Source organism: Pyricularia pennisetigena, chromosome 2 (assembly GCF_004337985.1).
Source record: "Pyricularia pennisetigena strain Br36 chromosome 2, whole genome shotgun sequence".
In the NCBI taxonomy this organism is placed as follows: domain Eukaryota; kingdom Fungi; phylum Ascomycota; class Sordariomycetes; order Magnaporthales; family Pyriculariaceae; genus Pyricularia; species Pyricularia pennisetigena.
This window is the reverse complement of record NC_043741.1, coordinates 919,469-941,882: the sequence shown is the minus strand read 5'-3', so window position 1 is coordinate 941,882 and position 22,414 is coordinate 919,469. Positions and strand designations below refer to the sequence as shown.

General features: G+C 52.4%; 8 protein-coding genes across 8 annotated transcripts; 4 read left to right on the top strand and 4 right to left on the bottom strand.

Moving 5' to 3' along the window:
- Positions 1-2,589: 2,589 nt before the first annotated feature.
- Positions 2,590-5,220, top strand: PpBr36_00233 (uncharacterized protein; the record flags this gene model as incomplete). Its single annotated transcript, XM_029887426.1, has 3 exons — positions 2,590-2,960; positions 3,117-4,157; positions 4,248-5,220. 3 exons carry the CDS (start codon positions 2,590-2,592, stop codon positions 5,218-5,220), a joined length of 2,385 nt encoding a protein of 794 aa, XP_029752380.1.
- A 711-nt stretch (positions 5,221-5,931) lies between these two features.
- On the bottom strand, positions 5,932-7,002 carry PpBr36_00232 (uncharacterized protein; the record flags this gene model as incomplete). Its single annotated transcript, XM_029887425.1, has 3 exons — positions 5,932-6,084; positions 6,180-6,515; positions 6,883-7,002. The coding sequence occupies 3 exons, from the start codon at positions 7,000-7,002 to the stop codon at positions 5,932-5,934; spliced, it is 609 nt and encodes a 202-aa protein (XP_029752381.1).
- A 622-nt stretch (positions 7,003-7,624) lies between these two features.
- On the top strand, positions 7,625-9,338 carry PpBr36_00231 (uncharacterized protein; the record flags this gene model as incomplete). Its single annotated transcript, XM_029887424.1, has 4 exons — positions 7,625-7,675; positions 7,750-7,819; positions 7,929-8,433; positions 8,801-9,338. The coding sequence occupies 4 exons, from the start codon at positions 7,625-7,627 to the stop codon at positions 9,336-9,338; spliced, it is 1,164 nt and encodes a 387-aa protein (XP_029752378.1).
- A 295-nt stretch (positions 9,339-9,633) lies between these two features.
- On the bottom strand, positions 9,634-10,875 carry PpBr36_00230 (uncharacterized protein; the record flags this gene model as incomplete). Its single annotated transcript, XM_029887423.1, has 1 exon — positions 9,634-10,875. One exon carries the CDS (start codon positions 10,873-10,875, stop codon positions 9,634-9,636), a length of 1,242 nt encoding a protein of 413 aa, XP_029752379.1.
- Positions 10,876-11,592: 717 nt separating this feature from the next.
- PpBr36_00229 (uncharacterized protein) lies at positions 11,593-12,973 on the bottom strand (the record flags this gene model as incomplete). Its single annotated transcript, XM_029887422.1, has 2 exons — positions 11,593-11,643; positions 12,155-12,973. The coding sequence occupies 2 exons, from the start codon at positions 12,971-12,973 to the stop codon at positions 11,593-11,595; spliced, it is 870 nt and encodes a 289-aa protein (XP_029751276.1).
- A 1,643-nt stretch (positions 12,974-14,616) lies between these two features.
- On the top strand, positions 14,617-17,232 carry PpBr36_00228 (uncharacterized protein; the record flags this gene model as incomplete). Its single annotated transcript, XM_029887421.1, has 1 exon — positions 14,617-17,232. The coding sequence occupies one exon, from the start codon at positions 14,617-14,619 to the stop codon at positions 17,230-17,232; it is 2,616 nt and encodes an 871-aa protein (XP_029751275.1).
- A 512-nt stretch (positions 17,233-17,744) lies between these two features.
- PpBr36_00227 (uncharacterized protein) lies at positions 17,745-18,458 on the bottom strand (the record flags this gene model as incomplete). Its single annotated transcript, XM_029887420.1, has 2 exons — positions 17,745-18,158; positions 18,261-18,458. The coding sequence occupies 2 exons, from the start codon at positions 18,456-18,458 to the stop codon at positions 17,745-17,747; spliced, it is 612 nt and encodes a 203-aa protein (XP_029751272.1).
- Positions 18,459-20,403: 1,945 nt separating this feature from the next.
- On the top strand, positions 20,404-21,250 carry PpBr36_00226 (uncharacterized protein; the record flags this gene model as incomplete). The annotated part of the gene is made up of 4 exons (XM_029887419.1): positions 20,404-20,551; positions 20,650-20,894; positions 21,006-21,071; positions 21,158-21,250. The coding sequence occupies 4 exons, from the start codon at positions 20,404-20,406 to the stop codon at positions 21,248-21,250; spliced, it is 552 nt and encodes a 183-aa protein (XP_029751271.1).
- Positions 21,251-22,414: the final 1,164 nt, after the last annotated feature.

Sequence of the window (22,414 nt, the reverse complement as noted above, 5' to 3'; positions counted from 1 at the left end):
GATGCTGTACCTAGCACTGTCTATAACTTCTTATTTTTCATGCTTGCCAATACTGTAGCCAGACGTCTCTTCACTTCACTCTCCTTTGAGTCGCGCCCATCAATAATAAAATTAGACATTGAGTTCCCATGACCATGACCTGAGTCTCAGCTTCGAGGGTATAGGTAGCCAGCCCACTCACCGTGCACTACAGGGGCGGCAGGGAGCACAAGTACAATATGCGCATCAAAAAACCAATGTTGGGGTCAGGATCGGGGAGCAGACCCATCAGTACGGTTCGACGGCACCCGACAAGAGATATGGGGTGCTGCAACAAAGGGGTGTTTTTTTTTTTGGTCAAAGTTGTGATGTGACTACCGAAAAGCCAGATGATGCCAAGGTTGAACGCACAGAATTTGGGCGCCAAATTCCCGATACAGAGCTGATTGTACTATGCACTTTTTACAACGCACTCCGTACAACGCACTCCGTATAGCTGCATCTTTGTTTTCCCGACCGTGGAAGAGAGCAAAATCAAAGGCAAAAAGCAAAAACAAGTCGAGTACTCCGTAGCGAGCAACGGAAAAGAGAAAACCCAAAAGCGGTCAGATGCCCCCGAGTTCCCAGTGGTCTACCCCCAGAATTGGAGGGGTAATCCTGGTAAGCTTCTCCTGAGGCTGTGGGGGGCGTACAGCAGAAAGAATTGGGGGTACCTTCCTCTTGGTAATTGGAGAAGTTTCCATCGCTTCGACCATCACTCTAGGCGGGCTGTTTGATTAGGTATTATTAGTTAGTACGCAAAATGAGACGAAAGCCCGGCATCGGAAGGCCTGGGCGGGAATTTGACCGCGTCCGATCCTTGGAGATCAGCTATTTCAGTTCAAGATGAAAGATCTCCGTAAAAAGTCAAAGTAGATGTCTTCGGTCCAACGGTGCAGATCATGTATTGAATCGTATTCGAAATCTTTTTGCACCCTAGCCACTTCCTCAACACAGGTTTGAAAAAAAAAAAAATTAATCAGGTAGTGAGAGAACATCCCTCGTCCCTGTCCATCTCCTCAGTGCTGGTCCCAGTTTCCAAAGATTCGGGAACACACTAACCAAGGTGGGAATTTTGTCAAGGACCAAACAAAAGGTTACCTGCATGGAAACACAGCAGCAGACTTGGTCCGGCATGTATGAAATTCTACAGTTCAGTTGAACCTTTCACCTCCATGCCTTTTAGGCAAAATATAATGATGCCATTGATTTTGATGACCATCATTGACAATAAAGTATACCACACACGTACGTCACTTATCAATATCACATGACGCTATGAAGCCTATTTTGTTTTGCCAAAGTTGCGCCCCGAAGATACAGCATGCCGAACATCAACAGCTCAGCTGCGTTGCTGCAAGCTGCAAGCTGTAAGATAGCCTCACCAATGTAACCTATTACATTCCGTGCGGGGAATACATGAATTACCACGTAGACATCCCAATGCGGAGGGCTGCTGAGAAGCGTGATTTCTTTACACCACACCTCGAAAAAAAATATAGATGGTATTATGTAGATGGGTGCTGAAATGCAGGGCTGCAGCCGGTGTGCTTCTTTACCGCATAACTAGAAACCACGTCACACATCACGCGGTGCTTCACATCTGCGGTGGATCCTCGGAAGTGGAAATGAATGATGTATTGATGCATTTCTTTGTTTTGACGTTTCTCTTTATGTTCTGGACATTTTTTTTTTTTTTTTTGCTCGAGTGGCCGCCAGCCTGCACCCAGATCCGAAAAAAGGCAAACTGCCTTGTTTTGTGTTTGACGTGGCCCCTTTTTACAGCTTCAGCCTGCCGACCATCTCGGCACTGCCTCCGATTGAACCGGGATTCAACTCCGGTTGGCTTTCGGCAATATTTGAATTTTTGGCGCTGCATGCCAATGAAAACCCGTCGGGCTCTTCTCTTCCCCACCACCCGGGGTACTCCGTAAAATGGGATTGTCAGCGGTTGAAAGGCTAACGGGGCTGTCAAGTGGTGAAAAAAATCCGATGATCACTTTTGTTGTCCGTGGTTCGTTTGAAGAAATGAAAACAGACTTGGCAGACTATTGAGTTATTGAATCTAGCCAACTAGGTAAACTGGTCATGTTTTACCAATTAATTGACTTTGGTTCAAACAGATAGCCAAAGGACAGAGCAAGCAAGGCAACGAAGAGGAAGAAATTATACCCTAACCCTTTTGTTACCGAGAATTTTTCAACTGAGAACCTACAACTCATTAACTAGCTAGCTGTACCTACACTTGCAAGACTTTGATCCAATTTTACCATCACTCTATTAATGCTTTGTACATTAGCCCAACTATCTGCCTCCATCATTTTCCCCCCTCCAGTTTCGTCCGTGTATTGTAAGATTAGGTTCTACGTAATCAGAATATCCCACATCGATATACTACTTCCAGAGAGTCAGAGAGTCACACTTGGCGTTACACGGCGCTGCATCTGAACGGGGTCCAAAACCACCTCAGACTGGACGCTTCGAGGCCCATGATTGGGGCACATCCCCTCACCTCCATCTGAGCTTACCGTGCTGAGAGTGGGAGCCTCATCCCTCCAACCAACGCCCTAGATGCGTCCCCTAAATCTGCAGCTACGACCTAGCCTCAGGCTCTGGCGGAACAACCTTGTTTTGACATCAGCAAGAGCAACAACTTCACCAGTGACGGCAAACAAACCCCACCAGACTCGTGCACTGGGACACTCTAGTCAAAAACATCATTACCTTTTCAGAAACTCGAGGGCAAAACTATACTGCCCAAGACGTTACTCTCTCCTCCAAACTCAAGCAACACGCCACTTCACCACCACCATGAGCCTCTCCACACAAGAGCTCAAAGGCTACCTGGCCGACTCTCCACCCAGCGTCGTGCGCCTGGAGATTGCCAAGCATTTCGATGCTCTAACTGATAAGCAGAAACGTTATGCACACTACATTAGCAAGTAAGTGTGTTTTCTTTAATAGCCGGGTACATTACTTATCTATGTTTTTTTTTTTTCCAATCGCTTACCCCGCCGCTCGCATAAACACCACTCAAACACCACCGAAACCGGTCATGTGCAAATAAATAAGCATCAAAACTGACGCCCACTTCCCAGAGCCTCCTTTGCCGGCAACCGCATCGTGCTGAGGCAGGTCTCTCCCGAGTCGGAGCACATATATGACTTCATAATCTCTCTCCATAAGAGCTGCGACGGTGATTGGAAGGCGTTGGCCAAGAAGGCTTCCGTGTCCGACGAGTCCGTCACGCAGTTCCTCGAGTATGCATCTCAGTTCCTCGGCAACAGCGGCAACTACAAGTCGTTTGGCGACTCCAAGTTCCTCCCCCGCTGCTCTGAGGCTGACGTGGCCGCCCTGGCCGCCACCTCGCCCGATGCCGAGCGCCACTTCAAGGCTACGGCCGGTGCCATCTTCTCGGCCGATAAGCCGGGCTTGATGCACCTTGGCTTCCCTGATGATGGTCACATGACCACATACTACCCGGACTCACCCCACATCACCAAGGAAGAGATTGCTGCCATTTCCAAGTTCTCCGAGGAAAAGGGGCTGCTGCCTGAGAACAATCGCGTGCGCAAGTCCAAGGACGGCAACGTTTTTGAGATCCTCATCGCCTCGGCCGTCACCCAGGTGCCCGCAGCAGGTGGTGACATCGGCAAGGAGACCGAGTTTAAGGTCCAGTCCGGCCCGTTGGCCGACAAGACTATCAAGCTTGTGTACGGCGACTATGCGGCCGAGATGGCCAAAATAACCGAGTACTCGCGTAAAGCCGCTGAGAACGCCGAGAACGAGACACAGAGGAAGATGCACGAGGCTTACGCCAAATCATTTGAGGAGGGTTCGCTGTTATCTTTCAAGGACAGCCAACGCCATTGGATTCATGACAAAGGTCCTATGGTCGAATGTAACATTGGATTTATCGAGACATATAGAGATCCTCACGGCGTTCGAGGAGAGTGGGAGGGCTTTGCCGCCATGGTAAACATGGAGCGGACGCGGGCGTTCGGTGCGCTGGTCGACGCTGCCCCGAGTCTTATCCCCATTCTGCCCTGGAGCAAGGACTTTGAGAAGGACAAGTTCCTCTCCCCTGACTTCACGTCTCTCGAGGTGTTGACGTTTTGCGGATCTGGTATCCCGGCGGGGTGAGTCCATGGACCTAAAAGACAAGAGATTAAAAATCGTTCCTTGAAGGCCAGGCATCATAGACAGAAGGCTAACAGGATCGATCACAGAATCAACATTCCAAACTACGACGACATTCGCCAGTCCGAAGGTTTCAAGAACGTCAGTCTCGGGAACGTCATGTCTGCCAAGGCACCCAACGAAAAGATACCCTTCATCGCGGACGAGGACCTCGCTCTGTACCAAAAGTACCGCGACGCCTCCTTCGAAGTCCAGGTCGGCCTGCACGAGCTCACTGGTCACGGCTGCGGCAAGCTGCTGCAGGAGACGGCGCCGGGCGAGTACAACTTTGACGTCAAGAACCCGCCCCTGAGCCCCATCACCAACAAGCCCGTGACGAGCTGGTACAAGCCGGGCCAGACGTGGTCGTCGGTATTTGGCGGGCTCGCCGGCGCCTACGAAGAGTGCCGCGCCGAGCTGGTCGCCATGTACCTGGGCTGCGAGTTTCCCGTGCTCAAGATCTTTGGCTTCGGCGACGGCTCCGTTGACATGGCCGGCGAGGCCAGCGACGTCCTCTACGCCTCGTACCTGCAGATGGCCCGCATGGGTCTCGTCTCGGTCGAGTTCTGGGACCCCAAGAGCCAGAAGTGGGGTCAGCCGCATTGCCAGGCCCGCTTCGCCATCCTCCGGTGCTTCCTCGACGCCGGCGACGGCTTCTGCAAGCTGGAGGAGATCAAGGACCCGGAGACCGGGGCGCTCAAGGACCTGGTCATCCGCCTGGACCGCGAAAAGATCCTGACCACGGGCCGCAAGGCCGTCGGCGACTTTTTGCAAAAGATCCACATCTACAAGTCTACGGCCGACGTCGAGACCGGAACAAAGTTCTTCAGCGACATGACCAACGTCGGACTCGAGTACTGGGGCACAAAGGTCCGTGACGTCGTGCTGGAGCACAAGCAGCCGCGCAAGGTCTTTGTCCAGGCCAACACCTTCCTCGACGAGGCCACCGGCAAGGTCGAGTGCAAGGAGTACGAGCCCAGCCTGGAGGGTATGGTGCAGTCTTGGGTCGACAGGGACGTTTAGGGTGTAAGCTTCCTACAGGTATAGATTACAAAACAGAGGGAATTTTGGGTCCTCAAATGATAAAATATGTGTCTGTTGGCAATCCGACTCATAAAAGGGAGGGGCGCTACATATTCAAGAATCATACAAAATAAAAAGCACCACAAAACAAACAAACGCAGACAGAGTTCACTTTGTCAACCACACTTGCGTCATCACCTGTGAAGAATAGTAAGCAACAGACATAAACAACTGGAGTTCATCACATGTTCACTGGCGTAAAGCCAGGTTTGGTCTTGTTCTCGTAGTCTGGGTGATCTGAGTTAAAAAACAAACAAAGAAAGAAGAAGAAAATGCTCTAACTTCCGGAGAGGACATAAAGGAACCGTATGAAACAAAAAGACCAGAATGCTCCCTTATTTTTAACCCGACCGATAAAGCCCTCATCCGGAAGAGCACAAACCCTCCCTTTCTTTTTTAGGTTCTTCTTCAGGATGCGGCTGTTGTGGTGTTGTGTTGTGTTGTTTTTTTTTTGTTTGCTTCCGCGGTGAAATTGTTTCAGAAACCTCAATTACAGACGCCAGAGAACCCTTTCAATGTCCGGATGCAATTGGCCAAACCAAGCCATACCAACCCATCAGCCACTGCAAGAGAGAGAAAACACAAAAGACTGCGCCCGACCCCTTTTCCCAAAGGTATCCCGTAAACTTCCTAACCATGAACCCGCTCTTTCTACCACTTCATCTCGTGGGGCTTGTCGCCCTTGCGCAGGCTGAAGGAGGTGGCGAGGTACGAGGCCAAGAACTCGACCTTCTTGATGTTGGCAATCAGAGCTTTGTCAATTGCCTTCTGGTCCGCTGCCCGGGTGCTGTTGACCTGCTTCTTCTGTAGATTGGAAAATTGCGTATTAGTCACCAGCCTTGTCACCAGTATAGCCCCGAGCCCGTGGCTAGATGTTGTTATAACCAAAATAAACGTACCTCGGGCTTCTCTCCCTGCTTGAAGAAAGCCTCCTCGCCAGCCTTCTCCTTGGCCTTCTCAGCGGTGAAGTAGTTTGGCGCGGCAACCTCGTCGATCTTGCCGGTATCGACACCCGACAGATCAACCTTCTGTGACGTGGCGATCACGTACCTGGCGTTGACCCTCCTGAGGGGAACGCCGTTGATCTTGAAGGGGCCAGTGACCAGGAGAACACCCTGGTCGAGGTTCTTGAGGAGCACGACGCGCTTGCCGCGGAAACGACCGGCCAGCAGGATCAGGACGGTACCGGGCTCGAGGGACTTTCGGGGGTTCCAGGGGCGGACGGCCTTGCGGACCTGTACGTATCGAAGAAAAATGTCAGCCATCTGCGCCGGATCCCAACTTGTTGTGTATGTGTAGCCCCCGCCATCGTCGCCAAGTCAGAATTGTGCGAATCGAAATGTTCCAGTATCTGGACTGCGGCCTCCATCTGATCTGTCCTCTTGACGCCTGGCGGTCGGTCTCCTCCACTCTAAGCATGTTCCAAAGGGCCCTCAGAGTAAATTAAATGCTGCGGTAGTGCATTGGTCCCATCCTGCACTGGGGTTTATCCAACAGACACACGCACGAGAACGCTCGCCAACCGCCAGCAGTCCAGAACCTTCACACTTCACACAGATTCGTCTTCGGCAACCGAGGGGAGCATCGCAGGTCGAGACTCACCGCCTTGGGGCCATTGTCGTCGGTCGCAGGGTACCACTTGGAAGCCTTCTGGGAGTGGTGAGGGACCGTCCGGCTCCCCTTGCCGAACTGCTTCTGGGTGGGCTCCGTCTTCGTCGACATTTTTGGGCGTTTGTTTTCAGTTCCGATGCTGAAAAGGAACGTGGGTGTCGTCGTCGTTGTCGGGGTTGGGAGGGATTGAATATCGCAGTCGCGGGTTTGATAGTCAATAATTTCCACTCAGCAAAACTCCAATTGTGGGAGGCGCACGCAATTCGAAGCCCTGTGTGGCCGTGCATCCAGGAGTGGGGTAGTCTTGTGAGTGGCGCAGCAGTTATTTTCGATACCGGCCAGAGAAGCCCCGTGTTGGTGGGCGGGTAGGTGGGCTGATTCGGAAGTACCGTATGTACCTCTCATGGTAAAACAGCTGCAAAGATACTTGCTATGTGGGAGGTTGCCTCACATTGGAGCCCCACACCAGCTTGCTTAGTCCCCGGTACGGTCAACGTCAACGGCCGCCTGAAGCTGGAGCAGAGAGGTTCAAGCTGCGGCGCATCGCCCATTGAGTGCCTGGAGACTAACTTCCATCTCCAACCATTTCGTTAAACCGCCCGGATCGGCAACAAATTGACATCAAAATACAGACACTTGTGCACGGCGATACTAATACACACAGAAGTAAACTTCTGCCCATTATTCGAACCCCTCTAGCAGTCCGCCGACTGCACCAACAACATACGGCACCATGTCCATCAACCCTCTCATCACATTCAAGGCCGGACGGTGTGAACTCGACGTCAGCATATTGCCCCACTCACCTCGCTTCGACCAGACTCGAACATCAAGCTAATCATTCCATGAACTTTGTAGACCGATAGCAAACCTGCAAAGGTCAAGTGCTTGCCGGAACCAGGTTACATCTACCTCTATAGTGACGATGGTACGGACACCACCAAACACGTCGAAACCACCCCGGGCTGCGCATCCACCCATTCTCTCCTTACCGGCCGAGCTAACTAACCATAACGGGTTACTTTCTTGACGCGCAGGTCTGATCAACTTTTGCTGGCGGCCGCGCAACCAACCGATCGACGACGAGCCGCCGCTGTCCCTGGTTATGGTCCCCGGCGATGGACGCTTCGTCCCCTACCAGCCCGAAGACCAACCATCTGGCAAGACCAACGGCCGCATCCTCGTGCTCAAGTTCCTTTCATCGTCCACGCGGCACCTGTTCTGGATGCAGTCCAAGCCTCAGAGCACTAGCGGTGACCCGGCCTGGTTCAGCCCTCGGGACAGGAAGATCGTGGACCTTGTGGACCAGCTCCTGTCCGGCGAGGAGGTCGACGTCCAGCACGAGCTCGCCGAGGCTCGCAGCAGCAACCGCCGCGACGATGACGACGACGATGACGAGACCATGGAAGACGCCGATGGCCATGGCCGCTCGGGCCAGCGCCACCAGAGCGTCAGCGGTGGCGCCGGTCCCGACGCTACCGGTGGCGATATCAGGCGAGAGGGCGAGGATGCCCGGGAGGGCGGGGCTGACGGTGCTAGAGCGTAGGTATATTTATTTCTCTTGTTCACAAACAATCTGGCATGCGTGAATGTGTGGCTTCCCTAAGAGGCAAGCAGGCCATTTTTCGTGGAGAGGCACTGGCGAGTGCCGGCGTTCTGTGGGTCTGCATGCTGTCTCAGGGGGGGAAAACTCAACAGCGAAATAAACAGAAGGAATAAAGCATTGCAGAGGGATACAACCTTTGTGTCCGTGTACTTCTAGAATGGTGTACGGCGTCACTAGAACGAGGATTCTAATCATTTCTTGCATGCGTCCCAATAAGTCTCATCACATGACTGCTTTGGTTCTTCCTATAACCCCGGCATGTTATCAATACATACAAGGCTGACAACCAGTAACCCTTGACAGAGGCGGAGGGGCCACGGATGCAGCCACGATCGTCCAAAACCTCCTGGACTCCCTCGCCGGCTCCTCGGGCGGCGGGAACCAGCAGCAGCAATCCCAAGCCCAGGGCAAAGTGTACCCGCTGCTGAGCGACCTCCTCGACACGCCGACCACGATCCCCGTCATCGACGCCGCCGACGAAACGTACATCGACAACCTCCTCGACCTGCTCCCGGCGACCATCGTCGCCATGGCCGCCGACGACGAATTCGACGGCGAGGCCAACCCTCCCGCCGCCGCAGCCGCCAAGGCGAGCCTGAGCCTGCCCGAGAAGAAGGCGCTGCTCAAGCAGGTCCTCCGCAGCCCGCAGTTCCACCAGAGCCTGGCCAGCCTCTCCATGGCCCTGCGCGACGGCGGCCTGCCCACCATCGCCGAGGCACTGGGCGTCAAGGTCGAGAACGGCGGGCTAGTGCGCGGCGGGAGCGTGCCGCTGGGTGGTGGAGAGGCCATCGAGGCCTTTGTGGAGGGGGTGAGGAAGGAGGTTTTGGACAAGAAGAGATGATGGGATGCTAGATAAAGAAAAGTTTTCTCTTTTTTTTTCCCCCGGCAATGGGCCTTTTAAACTTGGCTGGGTAGTTGTTACAGCTGAATGAAAAATAAACGAAAATACAGGGGCTTAGATATCATGTCCTTTAGAAGACCATGATGCTGCCATTTGTGAAATGGCGGGGTATAAAGTTTGAATCTACTAGAAAAAAAGAAAAAAAAGAAAAAAACATCGATGGCGTCCCAAATATCATCATCGAAATTTTTTTTCTTCTCCAAGGGTCAGAATCGCCGACAAGTAATGCCCGTACTTAGGCATCCTCCTCATCTAAGCCGTCATCCTTGTCTTTGGACCTCCTGTACTTCTCCTTCCCGGTCGCCAGAGAGGCCTGGACCGTCCTCCCGTCAAAGCTCCGGCCATGCATGAGCTTGATGCACGCCTCGGCCGCATCGGGGGTCCGGAACCTGACGCTGACGATGCCGTCCTCTTCCAGGTCGAAGAGCACGACGTTGGTGACCTCGCCCAGCTTTTCGCACTCGTCCCTGATGTCCTCTTTTATCTCTAGCAGCGCCGCTGGGTCCTCGTCTAGCTCCTTGAGCGTAAACATGTGCCTGAGTATCACAGTCCGTTCTGCCTTTTTGTTGGTCGGTCCGTTTGCCCCCGACCCTGCTCCCACTGCAGCCGCGAGGTGCGGATAAGGATCGTCGTCGTCCCAGTCTGCCAGTTTCGCACTCATTTTCTGCGCTTTCTTGATCACCTTGGCCTTGTCGGCCGTATTACGCGTGTGGCTGCCATTGCCATTCTCCGCCGCCGGTGCCGCGGACCCCTTGCCGTTGTTGACATTACCACCTGCTCCGTCCGCACCACCTTCCCCTGCTGCCTCCTGATCGTAATTGTTCCTCTTGTAGCTCGTATCGGCCGCCTGGACCCTTATCCTCCCGCTCGAGAGACCCGACGGCGTGATCCTAAAGTCGGTGTCGTCGAGCAGCATGATGGCCATGTCCACCGACTGCGGTTTGAAGAAGACGACGAGGGCGTCGCCCTTGAAGTTCCCGCCGCCGTCTGTGTACAGCTTGATGCGCGGGCTGCTGTCGTCAATGTTCTCGGCGATGACGCCGCACTTGCGGGAGAATAGCTCCGCGATCTCCTCCACCGTCACGTCGAGCGGCAGACCCGTGACGTAAACGGCGGTGTTCTGCCGCGGTCGCTTCGTCTTGCCGCCGCCGTCGTCGTCGGCCCCGGCCTTTCGCTTCTTTTTCCTCCTGTCAGCTGCAGTCGTCGCCGACACCTCGTCTTCTTCTGCCGCCGCCGCACCACCGTATGCTGCCTGGTGCGACTCGATCAGCGCATCGTCAACGATGGGGATCCAGCGCTTCAGGCCGCCGTCCCATTCGTACTCGGCTCCGTCCTCCTGCACCGCGATGTACTTGTTTTCTAGCCGCGAAAAGGAGATGCGCTCGTCGTTGTCGAACTCAGCCGGGTCGGTGGGGAAGGACCAGAACTCAGCCACCGGCTCCTGCGGCTGGTCTTCATGCTGCTGCAGCTCGGCCATTACGGGTTTGCGGGCAGTCGTTGAGGGGTTTCCTTGAAGCTGCGGTTTGCTTTCTTTGCAAGTTTGAGGGTGGGCGGTGAAAAAGAGTGTTGATTCGAGCCTCAATGATATGAGAAAAGGCCGGTCCGGTTCTGATTCAGGGGAATTGAACTCCTGCGGTGCTAGTGTCCGATGGATTGGGCAATTGAAGACATGCTTTTTTTAGATGTTTTTTATTATTGGGACGTCAAGGAGCACCTTTACTTGGCGCGTCGGGAATGCTCTGCTGCAGCGTGCAAGTGGGCCACAGTGCGTAACTAAACTGGAATCTAATACGGCTAAAGATTGTCGGCATACTATTTACTACTGGCAGTTTACGCCTCGCCTTTCAACAGACCGCATCCTTTTTTTTTTTTTTTTTTTTTTTTTTTTTGAGGACGGTGACAAGGCTGGTTGAAACTTTGATAGTCAAATGGTTTCTTTGTAAATTGGATTTAAGTTTTCATAAACTTCAACGTCCGTTTGATCTCACTTTTTTTATTTACTTGGTTTTTTTCCTTGTTTTTTCTTTTTTTCTTTTTTCTTGTTTTCTTTTTCACCGTAACTGCCAAACCTTCTTGCTCATAATCGCAAAGCTACCCTTCGTTTGTTCTTAGGGTTGTGACGGGAAAAGTTAGATGGCCTTGACTGGCAACAGCAATAACTAGATGCAGCGTTCCATATTGAGTGCCATGGTGTTTAAGGGGTTGAGAAATTGAAAATGGCGTAGACCTCGACGGTTTTGTCTTGCTGATTTTCAAAGTCAGTATGAATGATAGTATAAAGATGTGGCATTTCAACAATTTAAACAGTGCTAATACAGCTTGTCAAATGCAGTAGCTTTAGATATTCCTTGTTCGGGGACGGGTCAATTCATTCGTCTCGTTGGATTCGAGTTTTATAAGGCAACTGCTTTACTCCCAGTACGGCACCGCCTCTGGCCACTGGTTGGCCAATGCCTGGGCGGGAGTTCGGTTGTTTAGGAATCACATGGAAGCTCTAGGTTGATCCTCTCTGCGGCTGTGTACCAGATAGCAGCTTCAACAATCTTGCATACGATACGCAGGTCCGTTTCATCTGTGAGGGCTTGGTTAGTTTCCTCCACGACAATATGAAATGCGGGCTCCGTGTGGAAGGAGCTCGGAGACTATGGAATTGTACCTCGAGGTGCGTACTTTATGACGATTGTTAGCAGCTTGATAAGCCAGGGGTCTCTATCGCAATCAGCCAATCTACTCGAGGAAATGAACGTATGGCTTACTATCATGACAAAAGTACTGGGCACAGGTGACTCGACCCAGCCTCGAATGCCTTTAAAGGCCAGCGGGTGTCGTTGTCCCCACCCTCGTTGTAGAATCTCTTTGATATCATCGGGATGAAGGTTCAAGTGCAGCGACTTGTCTGAGCTGTGGACATGTGCAACCTCGCCATTCCCGTGCACGTTGATAGGATGCCTGGCAAAGAGTGCGAATCCATGCTTCTCAATGCTCGACGTCGCCGTGCCCAGAATCTGGGGGTATTGAACGGTGGCCCGCTCAATGGCCGTCTTGAGCTGCTCACAACAGCGAACAGCGCCCCACTGGTCGAGTTGTCTTTGAGGTGCAAGACCGGCCACCAGAGGTCGGGGTCCGGGTCGGTATGGCAGCGGCTGGTCCCGTAGGATTCCACATGCAGGAAGATGGCTCAGGCTTGTGACAGGAGCGCTAAAAGGATCTCGGATGGCAAAGAGCCGATACCATGACAGTCTTGCGTAGCCAAAAAGCGTTGGGGGTGTGCCGCCTGGGCCTAGCTTGAGGAAATTGTGGTAGTCGTTACGGATGAGAAGGAGGGCAAGAGTGCCAACAAGTAGGCAAGCAAAGAGGTGATGATCAATCATGTGCATGCCCAATACGAGCAGAAGAGTGACTGTGAGAAGTGCCGGTGCGTCGAGTGTGATAGAGAAAGGGTCCTGACGGATAAGCATGCTGCATCCCAACTTGTCATTATCAACGTTGGACGGGTATGGCGGGGTCAGGAATGGCGATGCCATTGGCGAGGCGGAGGATTCGACCTCGCTTCCGATGACCATGGATTCTGACATGATGTGACTGCTGTGAAGGTTATATGACAGGAGTTCAACAAATTCAAATGTTCTTTTGAGACTCCCTTTGAACCGTTGCCCAGAATTGCCGACAAGAGAGGGTCTGTATTGTTTATTAGCAGTTGTGCAAGAGAACTGGCCAGGTTGATGAGACCAAACCGGTGTGCATGTTAATTACCTGCTACGTGGTAGTGTCGACGCTACTCAGGCGTCAGCTAACGCTGGGGGAAGAAACTGTGGTATATGAAAATGGCCTCCACTGTGCTATGGTAGTGCCGGAGGTGCAACTAGCATGATACGGATATGATGGGTTGTTTGAACGACCTACAACCAATACGAGTGGACACGGGGAGGTGAAGCATCCCCCGCATATTTATATTTCCTTCTGGACGACCGATAGCGGTCCCACGACGCAAGTGAGGAGAAGTAACAAATCACCCTTCAAAGCCTACAATATACATCATCTTTACGTAGTCACACCGATGCGGTGATGTGTCCATGGTAACAAGGTCTGTCCCATACTGTATACATGGTACACGTCGAGGGTACAGAGACCAGGGGTTATGAGTTCCCGACGGGTCAGCAGACGCGGTTTTGGCTGCTTGGCGTTAAAGTTTTGGAGAAAGAGCTAGGCCGCCTAGGTCTGGTGCTGCATTGGTGGACTGTCTGTCAAGAATTTCCAGGGTCCAACGTTTCGCACTTATCGTCGTCTCAGACTCGGGACTAAAAACCTTGGCCTTGAGAATGGCCGACATGCCGCCTGTTGAGCTATTGGAATTGGAAGTTCTGAACGAAGGGCGGTATGCTAGCTGCTTTCTTGAGGCGAGGCCCATCCTGAACGCAGCACCGCACGCGACACAAGCATATCCGCAGGTAATCAATTGGTGACAACTGATTGGGTACCTATGCGTTTGGGCTCGGGTTTTGAGTAACCGCCTCGAGGTCAGTGAAAGTTTGAGTTTCGACTCGAGCATCACAAAAAGTCTTTTAAATCAAATCGAACCATGCTCGTAGGCAAGCCTGGGCAAAAGGCTGACTGACCGACTTGGCTTTGAGAATTAAATGTAAATAGATGGACCGAGATCGATACCTACGTAATGCCATGGGAGTTAAAAAAAGAATAGGACCTTGATTACCTTGAAGAATAAAATGTGGTAAGGTGAGACGAGCCAATTGAAGCCGGTGGGTCTACCAATTGGTCGGATCCAATTGGAATGCTTCCTCCGAGGTAGCCAAGTTAGCAACCCAATTGTTCTCCACTGTAAAGAACGTATTTTGGACGATTGTCTTGTTGCCCGGTCAACGTGGTTTACCGCAAAATAACCGTCATCCATGATTACCATATCTTGCCGACCTTGCAACAAAATGCTACAAGAAGAAAGACTGGAACCATGCTATTATTGCAGCTACATCGAAGCTGAAATATGTTCGTCTAATTTTGCCACTTTCTGAGCACCAAATCCCAGTTCGAGCTTCTCAAGAAATTAAAAAGAGGCAGATTTGTTTATTTTTGCTCCATTTGGGATCGCTCTTACTGAACACTGCTGTCAGTTGCGCTTAGCCCTCGACCACCTCAACATTTCAAGACTCAGATTAGATACTGATGACTTCGATATAGGCAGCTGCAGCATTCTTCTCTTGACATGGCGGGCTTTTCGTTTGGCCCGCTTCGATGGCGAAGCCCGCAGAAAGCCACTCTTCCCACATACGAACAAGTCCCTACGCCATCACCGACAAAAGAGAGGTACTCCAGGTCAGACGACTCGGTGTCCGAGGACGAGGACGATGACGATGACGATGATATCGACAGCGACTACTCAAGCTCGTCCTCGTCTAGGACGGGCTCAAGGCACTCTTCAGGTTCATACTCGTCGGGCGCACGAATGCTGCCAAAAAGACCTTCCTTCAAAGCCATGCCGAGGCGTCCCACGCGATCACCATTCTACAGGCTACCCAACAAGGTGGTTCGATATCTTTGTTTGGGTATGATGCTCGGCATTGTCATTCTCATTGGCTCTCTCGTACGAGCAAGCCAAGTAGAAAACCGGAGAATAGCCGAGGGGCATGTGCCAAAGCCCAAGGAGGCTCCTCCAGCATGGGAGTCATACCCTTTCCTGACAAGATACTATGGTGGTGTACGGAAGCTCGTGTCCTTCAAGGAAAACAACCCCGAGTATCCTCGACTTGCAGACGAGATGCCATACAACGCGTCCGCAGAGACCAGGCCAGTTACACCAGAGGCAGAGGACGAAATGCAAAATGCGCCGATCCCCAGGACCAAGGCGTTTGTCACCGACTATCCCAAGTCTGTCTTCACCGACAAGAAATCGGAAATCGTTGACTGCTTCCTGGACGCCGAGAGGACCATGCAGGTCCCACCCATTCGCTACTTTGAAGGCAGACCGCATGGCTTCCCTGAGAACATAATGGGATCCTACGACCTCCTTTCACTGCCTGAGGATATCTGCTTTGACAGGTATGGGAGGTACGGCCCATATGGCTTTGGCTATTCCTCACGCCACGGAGGCCTGGGAATCGGGGAGCATGGCGACAACGAAGGTTCACAGGAGGTGTGGGTATCATCTAGACAGGTTGACTTCCGTTCGGTCAATTGGGCCGATGCACAAAGACGTTGCTACGAGGCGAATGCTGCTCGTTTCAAGCCTTTTGAGCCAAGGCCTAACCCTCCTCGTGGATTTTATGTTGGCAAGTCCGCCGAAACCAAGCTAGATAAACGAGGCGAGAGCAACATCAAGGCCGAAGCCAAATCAGGCAACGATTCGCAGGCTGCTACGAAGCAAACCTCTGGGCAGCAGTCACGGACGGCTGTTGTGATCCGCTGTTGGGATGAGTACCTTTTCAAGGAAGACGACAAGATGAATCTGCGTTCGATTATCACCGAGCTCTCCCTCGCCTCGGGGGGTCGGTACGATGTTCACCTGCTAGTCCAGGTCCGAAACGACGTAGCTCATCCCATCTGGGCAGACGACGAGGCATACCGTGTCAGGATTGAAGCCAGCATCCCCGAGGAGTTTAGGGGCCTTGTGACGTTGTGGTCCGAAACGCAGATGCTGACCATCTACCACGGCGTTCCGGACCTTTGGACTCGGGGTCCGGATCATCCCGTTCACGGCGCATACCGTGGCCTTCAAATGGCCATGCAATACTTTGCCCACTCCCACCCGGAGTATGACTACTTTTGGCAGTGGGAGATGGACATTCGCTACACTGGACATCACTATGATTTCTTCAGCAAGGTCGAGGAATGGGCCCAGCAGCAACCGAGAAAGGGACTCTGGGAGCGCAACGCTAGGTTCTACATGCCTTCGGTACATGGCAGCTGGGAGGACTTCAAGCAGATGGCGAGAGTCCAGAACGAAATGGGCACCACCGGTCCGGACAACATGTGGAAGAATATCCCAGGGTCCAAAAACGGCGGCTCCAAAGCTGGCCAGGAGACCACAAAGGGCGAGCAGACGGTTTGGGGACCCAGGCGGCCGACGCACCAGGACGACTGGCTGGAGGATGAGAGGGATCCTGAGCCGCCAACTACGTACGAGCGTGACAAGTACAAGTGGGGCGTGGGCGAGGAGGCCGACCTCATCACACTCAACCCTATCTTCGACCCTGCGGGAACTACGTGGCTGCTGTCTGAGGATATCGCAGGCTACAACGAGACCGAGGGTGCTGGCAAGCCCCCGCGCCGCGCAGCCATCATCGCCGCCTCTCGCATGTCGCGTCGACTTTTGGTGACAATGCACCGCGAGACTGCTCTCAGGAAGCACCATGCCTTCCCCGAAATGTGGCCAGCAACGGTCGCACTGCACCACGGGTACAAGGCTGTCTATGCGCCGCACCCTGTTTACGTGGACCGACACTGGCCGACGGAGCTGATGGGACGCATCTTCAACGGCGGGCGGAACGGCGCTTCGGGTGGCGCGCGGACGTCGATCTTTGGCCAGCGCGAGCACAACACACGCGGCCTCTCGTGGTTCTACAACTCGGGCTTCGGCCCGAATCTGTACCGGCGCTGGCTGGGGCTCAAGGTGAACAACGATGGCGGAGCCGACTTTGAGATTGCAGAGGACGGCACCAAGGCCGGCGAGGGCGACGTCGGGCAGATGCGCGGCGGAGAAGGGAGGATGTGCTTGCCTCCAATGCTGATCCACCCAATCAAGGACGTGGATCTGCCGACGGATAAGAACCTGGACGAGGAGTTTGATGTACCCGCCGTGTCGGGGACGGATCCGACGCAATGAGGTTTCGAGGGATGATTTGTTTCTCGTTACGGGTTCCAGTTTCCTGTATTTCTTGGTTAATGTCCACATGTAAAGATTTTCGATAGCGGTGGACGAATGTTCATGGTTTTGGCGTTCATATGGGTTTTTCATAGATAACAAATTCCAGTTGCATTCCTCTTTTTGAATATTTTCAAACACTGTGACGTCCGTCCTTAGCTGATCTGAAAGAAAAAATACGGTCACCAGTGTATTCATCTGTGATGGGCCCAAAGTTTGATTGTGTTACGAATTTCTCCACCATCCACATTCGGAAGTGTTGAGATCGTTAGTCTATTGACGTCTTGATAGAACAGCGTTTCACAGAACATTGCGCAAAAACTCCGACCTTCTGCCTCAGAGCCACACAGTTTGCATGATCAAAGGTTTCTAAATATGCCGATATCACCCCCAACCTGGATCACCCTTCCCAACCGTGACCGCCCAAAACACAAAGTCACCCCAGCTCACTTCCGTCGGTCTATTTCTTTCACTCAAACCACCCTCTTCACCTCAAAGAACCTCCTGAGCCACCAGACCTGAAAGATGTACTCGCCAATGATGATGCCAATGACGAAGAGGTTCCACCACTTGACGCGGCTGTTTGTGCTCTCAGCGGTGTTGCGGTGGGTGCGCTCGCGGAGGATGAAGTAGCTCTGCTCGTCCTTGACCTGGGCCAGCAGCTCCGACAGCTGGCGGACCGAGGACTCGAGCGGGTCCTGGGGCTGGTCGTGCTCCGAGACGTAGACGATGCCGTGCACGTTGAACGAGACCTCCTTGCTCGTGGCGCCCCAGTGCTCGTTGCCGTAGCAGTACGTGTACTGACCGTCCATGTGGGCCGTGAAGCTGTAGTCGCCGTTGGAGATGGACTTGGCAAACGTCTCGTACTGACCTTCGGGGTTTGTTATCTGTTGTGGGTTGTGGCCTTGTTAGTATGTATTCATGTACAACGTTGTTTGTTGATGGCCATATCATCCTCCTGAAAAAAAAAATACCGGGCTGTCTCATACCCAAAAGTCAATGTCGAGGTTTCCTGCACTGCCAAACTCCCTGTCGCCGACCTGGAATGTCACAGTCATCTTGTCTTCCTTGTGCAGGGTCTCGTAGAAGCACTCGCGGCCGTGGGCAGGGAGCCCGATGTTGTGGGCCAGCGCCGCCGAGAGGACGCTGGCGGCGGCCAGCAGCCGCGTCGCCGAAAGAAACAACATGTTGTAATGGAATCGAGGCCCGTTGGACCCCGCTGTCCGTGCCTTTTTGTGTCGTCACCAGCAAAGAAAACAAAAACAGATAAGAAAAAGAACAATATCCTTCGTTGCAGATATCTTCGTTTAGCGCACTTTCCAACTGCTGCAGTGCGATTTGAGCTCCATGTGTCCATTCAGTCGGTTCGATGTTCAGCAATGCGCACGGCCCCACTTGGCCTGGATGCCGTAGTGGGTCCAATGAACTAACTACATCGCCCGTTGAGCCTATCACATGCTCTGAGCCGGGCCGTGAATTAATCCCCTAGGGTCGCTGGGCTATCAAGGGTGTCCCGAGCTGCCGCAGTGATTGCGAACTTTGTTGCATGCCCGCACGGAGTGGTCGCGAAATGATGAACAGGAGGTTTACCGAGCATGCATGCCTCGCTCGATTATCTCTGGGTCTGCCTTGCCTGTCTGTCTCTAATGATTTCTCACAGGGAACATTGGTTTGTGACGAAGGGCATGGGTCGTGTGCTCTTTGCAATTGATATCCTTTCGCTTGTCAAAGGAAAAGTCTCCTGGGCTCTAAGCAAAAAAAATAATAGGCGTTTCTGTCTATTTTGCTGGGACCCCCGCACTTAGCCTTGTTGCGCATTTGCTTTTGTCAAAAAAGTCGCTAAAGAATAAAAGACGATCCTATAGTACGGATTAGACATATGTTATAAAAAAAAAACGTTTGGAGGTTACTTACAGTAGTATATTCGTCTACAGCACTTGTAGAACCTGCATAGATACTTCACAGTTCCCCCCTGTGCGCTTCCTTACAGCGCCTGGAACGTGTCTGCATGCTATCTGGGTGGGGACTTTGCTCAGAAGCGAGGGTCGTATCGGGTCGGTTTGCTCACAGAAAGGGGGAAAACAGGCAGGCAGGCAATACAGGCTGGTTGCTCACCGCACTTACGTGATGATAGCATCGAACCCACTGTCAGAGGCCAGGAATCCTCACCCCGCCAGGCTGTGCACAGACTCTAGATGAGCCAGTCAGCATTCGGCTCGCTGTCTCCCTCAGGCTGCAAGCTCCTTAATTTTTTTTTTTTAGGAGTGAGGCGAAAAAAACAGCCAGGCCTTGCCTTCGCCCAGTAGTAGTTTAGTGTGCATGCCCGTCTCCGATTCGACCAACTGCGAAAGAGACCAGATCCGCTTTCCCTTTGCTGCTCTCCATCCTCTCCGTCCTCAATTCCCACACCGACTTGACTTGGACCACGACACGGCATTCACCCGCCATTTACGAGAGCCAAACACGTATCGCGTCGTTCGATACAAACCGAAAAAAGGTGAGTGAACCTTTTTATCTTCATCAAATCTTTCCTATCCCACTCTTGGATTCGTTGTTGGCCTGTTGCACACGTGTCTGCAGCCTGCAGGCCCCATTTCTGTCCTGTTTTTGTTCCTATCGCATGCCAAACACCAAAAGCCAGTTTACCCAAATACATGCGTGCATCGGCACAGCCCGGCCCTGCGTCTAGCCTCATCCTGCAACTTTACTGTCGCTTGCAACGGCAATTGTTAATCGTCTGCTTCAGCCTCTTGAGGATTGTTTTTGACGTGTCCTCTGGACGACTGTGTTGCCTTGCCGACTGCGCCTGTCAACGTTGATCTGTGACGATATCACGACTCATCCCAGTGCCCCATATCTGTCCTTTCCAACCTCTTTTGTTTATACGACTGCGACAGTACCGCAAACCGGCCCGACTCTTTCCTTCATTCTTAATTTACTACCTAGTCATTGTTACACTCCAAATAATCACATCTTCATTCGACCTTGACGGCCGCAACAGACCTAGCTGTTGGAGTTGAAACAGACGACCAACTGACCTTTTAAATTGTTAGAATCCAGCCTTTACAAAGCGAAGGGCTTTTATCACCGCGCCAGTACACATTCGCAACTTAATTTACACAAACCGCCAAGATGGGTCTCAGCATCAGCAAGCTGTTCGACAGGCTGTGGGGGAAGAAGGAGATGAGAATTTTGATGGTCGGTCTCGATGCCGCCGGTAAAACCACGATTCTGTACAAGCTGAAGCTCGGCGAGATCGTCACCACCATTCCTACCATCGGTACGCCGCGCAATCGAACCCCCTCGCTCCCATCGCCATCCAGCCCACTGTCGGGCCGAGGCATCCGACCGGCACTGACACAGGTTCCAATTTCCTAGGCTTCAACGTCGAGACGGTTGAGTACAAGAACATCCAGTTCACCGTGTGGGATGTGGGTGGTCAGGACAAGATCCGTCCCCTGTGGAGACATTACTTCCAGAACACCCAAGGTATCATCTTCGTCGTCGACTCGAACGATCGCGACCGTATCGTGGAGGCACGCGAGGAGCTGCAGCGCATGCTGAACGAGGATGAGCTGCGGGATGCTATCTTGCTTGTGTTTGCCAACAAGCAGGATTTGCCGGTACGTGGATCATCCCGGCACCTGCGCCAATCAATATATTTTTGTCCCGGAGCCATGCTCATGCGCTTTGGTGTTTGACCATATCGATAACTAACCTTTGCTCTTTATTAGAATGCCATGAACGCTGCCGAGATCACAGACAAGCTTGGTCTCCACAGCTTGAGACAACGCGCCTGGGTAAGTATAGTTGGATGTCTCAAACGCTGCAGATTCCCCCATATTCTCTCGCATCCCAGGATCATCGCTAATCGCATTACTTGTAGTACATCCAATCGACCTGCGCTACCTCTGGTGACGGTCTCTACGAGGGTCTCGAATGGCTGGCTAGCACCCTGCGCAAGGCAGGCCACCAGTAAAGAAAGCAGAGCGCGGGTATTGTCTCCTCTCCCTCGGTCAGCGTCAAGATTCGGTTGTACTTCGGCCAAGTTTTCCATCAGAACAATCGATTAGCCTTTTTCCTTCCTCCTCAACAACACCCCAATCCATGAACCTGCATAAACGTGGTGGTCTCTGTCTGGTCCTTGATCCTCAGAAACAAAAAGAAAAGTGCAGAAAGCCGCATTATCTAGAGGGACTTTTTTCTTAGTATTCGCTATTTTTCTCATTCCTGCTTTTTTTCTTCGCGCGACTGCTGCTTTTTTTGGTCAAAGAATGAAACGATTTCTTTTTCTCTCTTTCTGTGGTATTCGTTTCCGGGAAGAAAGGGGCGCGTTGGGGTTGGAATCTTTCTGTACATTTTGAAACAACGGCGGAATGTGTTTTTTGTGTCTGCCCTCTTTTTGTGATTCCCGCCATGAGTAGAGCTATGGGGATGCAGAAAGGAGCTACGCAGCCTCTTAACGATCATTTTGCTCTTTTTTTTCAACCTGGGCTCGTCGGGGATCGTTCGTAACAACTTGGGATCGATGCACGCACATCATAACTCGACGGTATGGATAGGGGAGATGTGTGCATACGGAGCAGCGAGGCCCCTTTGCTTTCCGGACTTGTCCATAATGGCCCTTGGCTGCCTAGGTATTTCGACCAGTTGATCTGTTTTGCCCGCTAGATTCGGTGGGTTCGATTCATCACTGAAAGATGACACGGTCGTCCGCTTTGGAAAGGGGAGAGGGGCAAGAAGCGACACACTGTTGGGCGGGGGTGCATACTTGTGGCGCTCCCTACGTCATGCTCTCACTGGTGTTTTTTTTTTTTTTTTTTCATGCCGTTGGACCTCTGCCGTGTTTGTTTCTTCTTTTCCTGCCTCGGTGGCTCTAACGTTCGTCACGGTTGGCCGTGGCTTGTTGGGCGCTGGTCAGGGGGGTGGTGGTTTTTTTTTTCTTTTCTTTAGAGCGTAGCCTGGGAAGCTAGTTGGCAGCCAAGGCCTGTCAACGTTGGTCGTTCTTCCTTTCTTTTTCATATGTGTCTTTTCGACCTTGCCGCCACGAGGCTATGATTATTGAGGTGGAACTTGCGGACCACTACCTAGTTAATTCAATGTCAAGTTAGTGTTTGTTGAGCAATTCTAAGGTGAAGGTTTT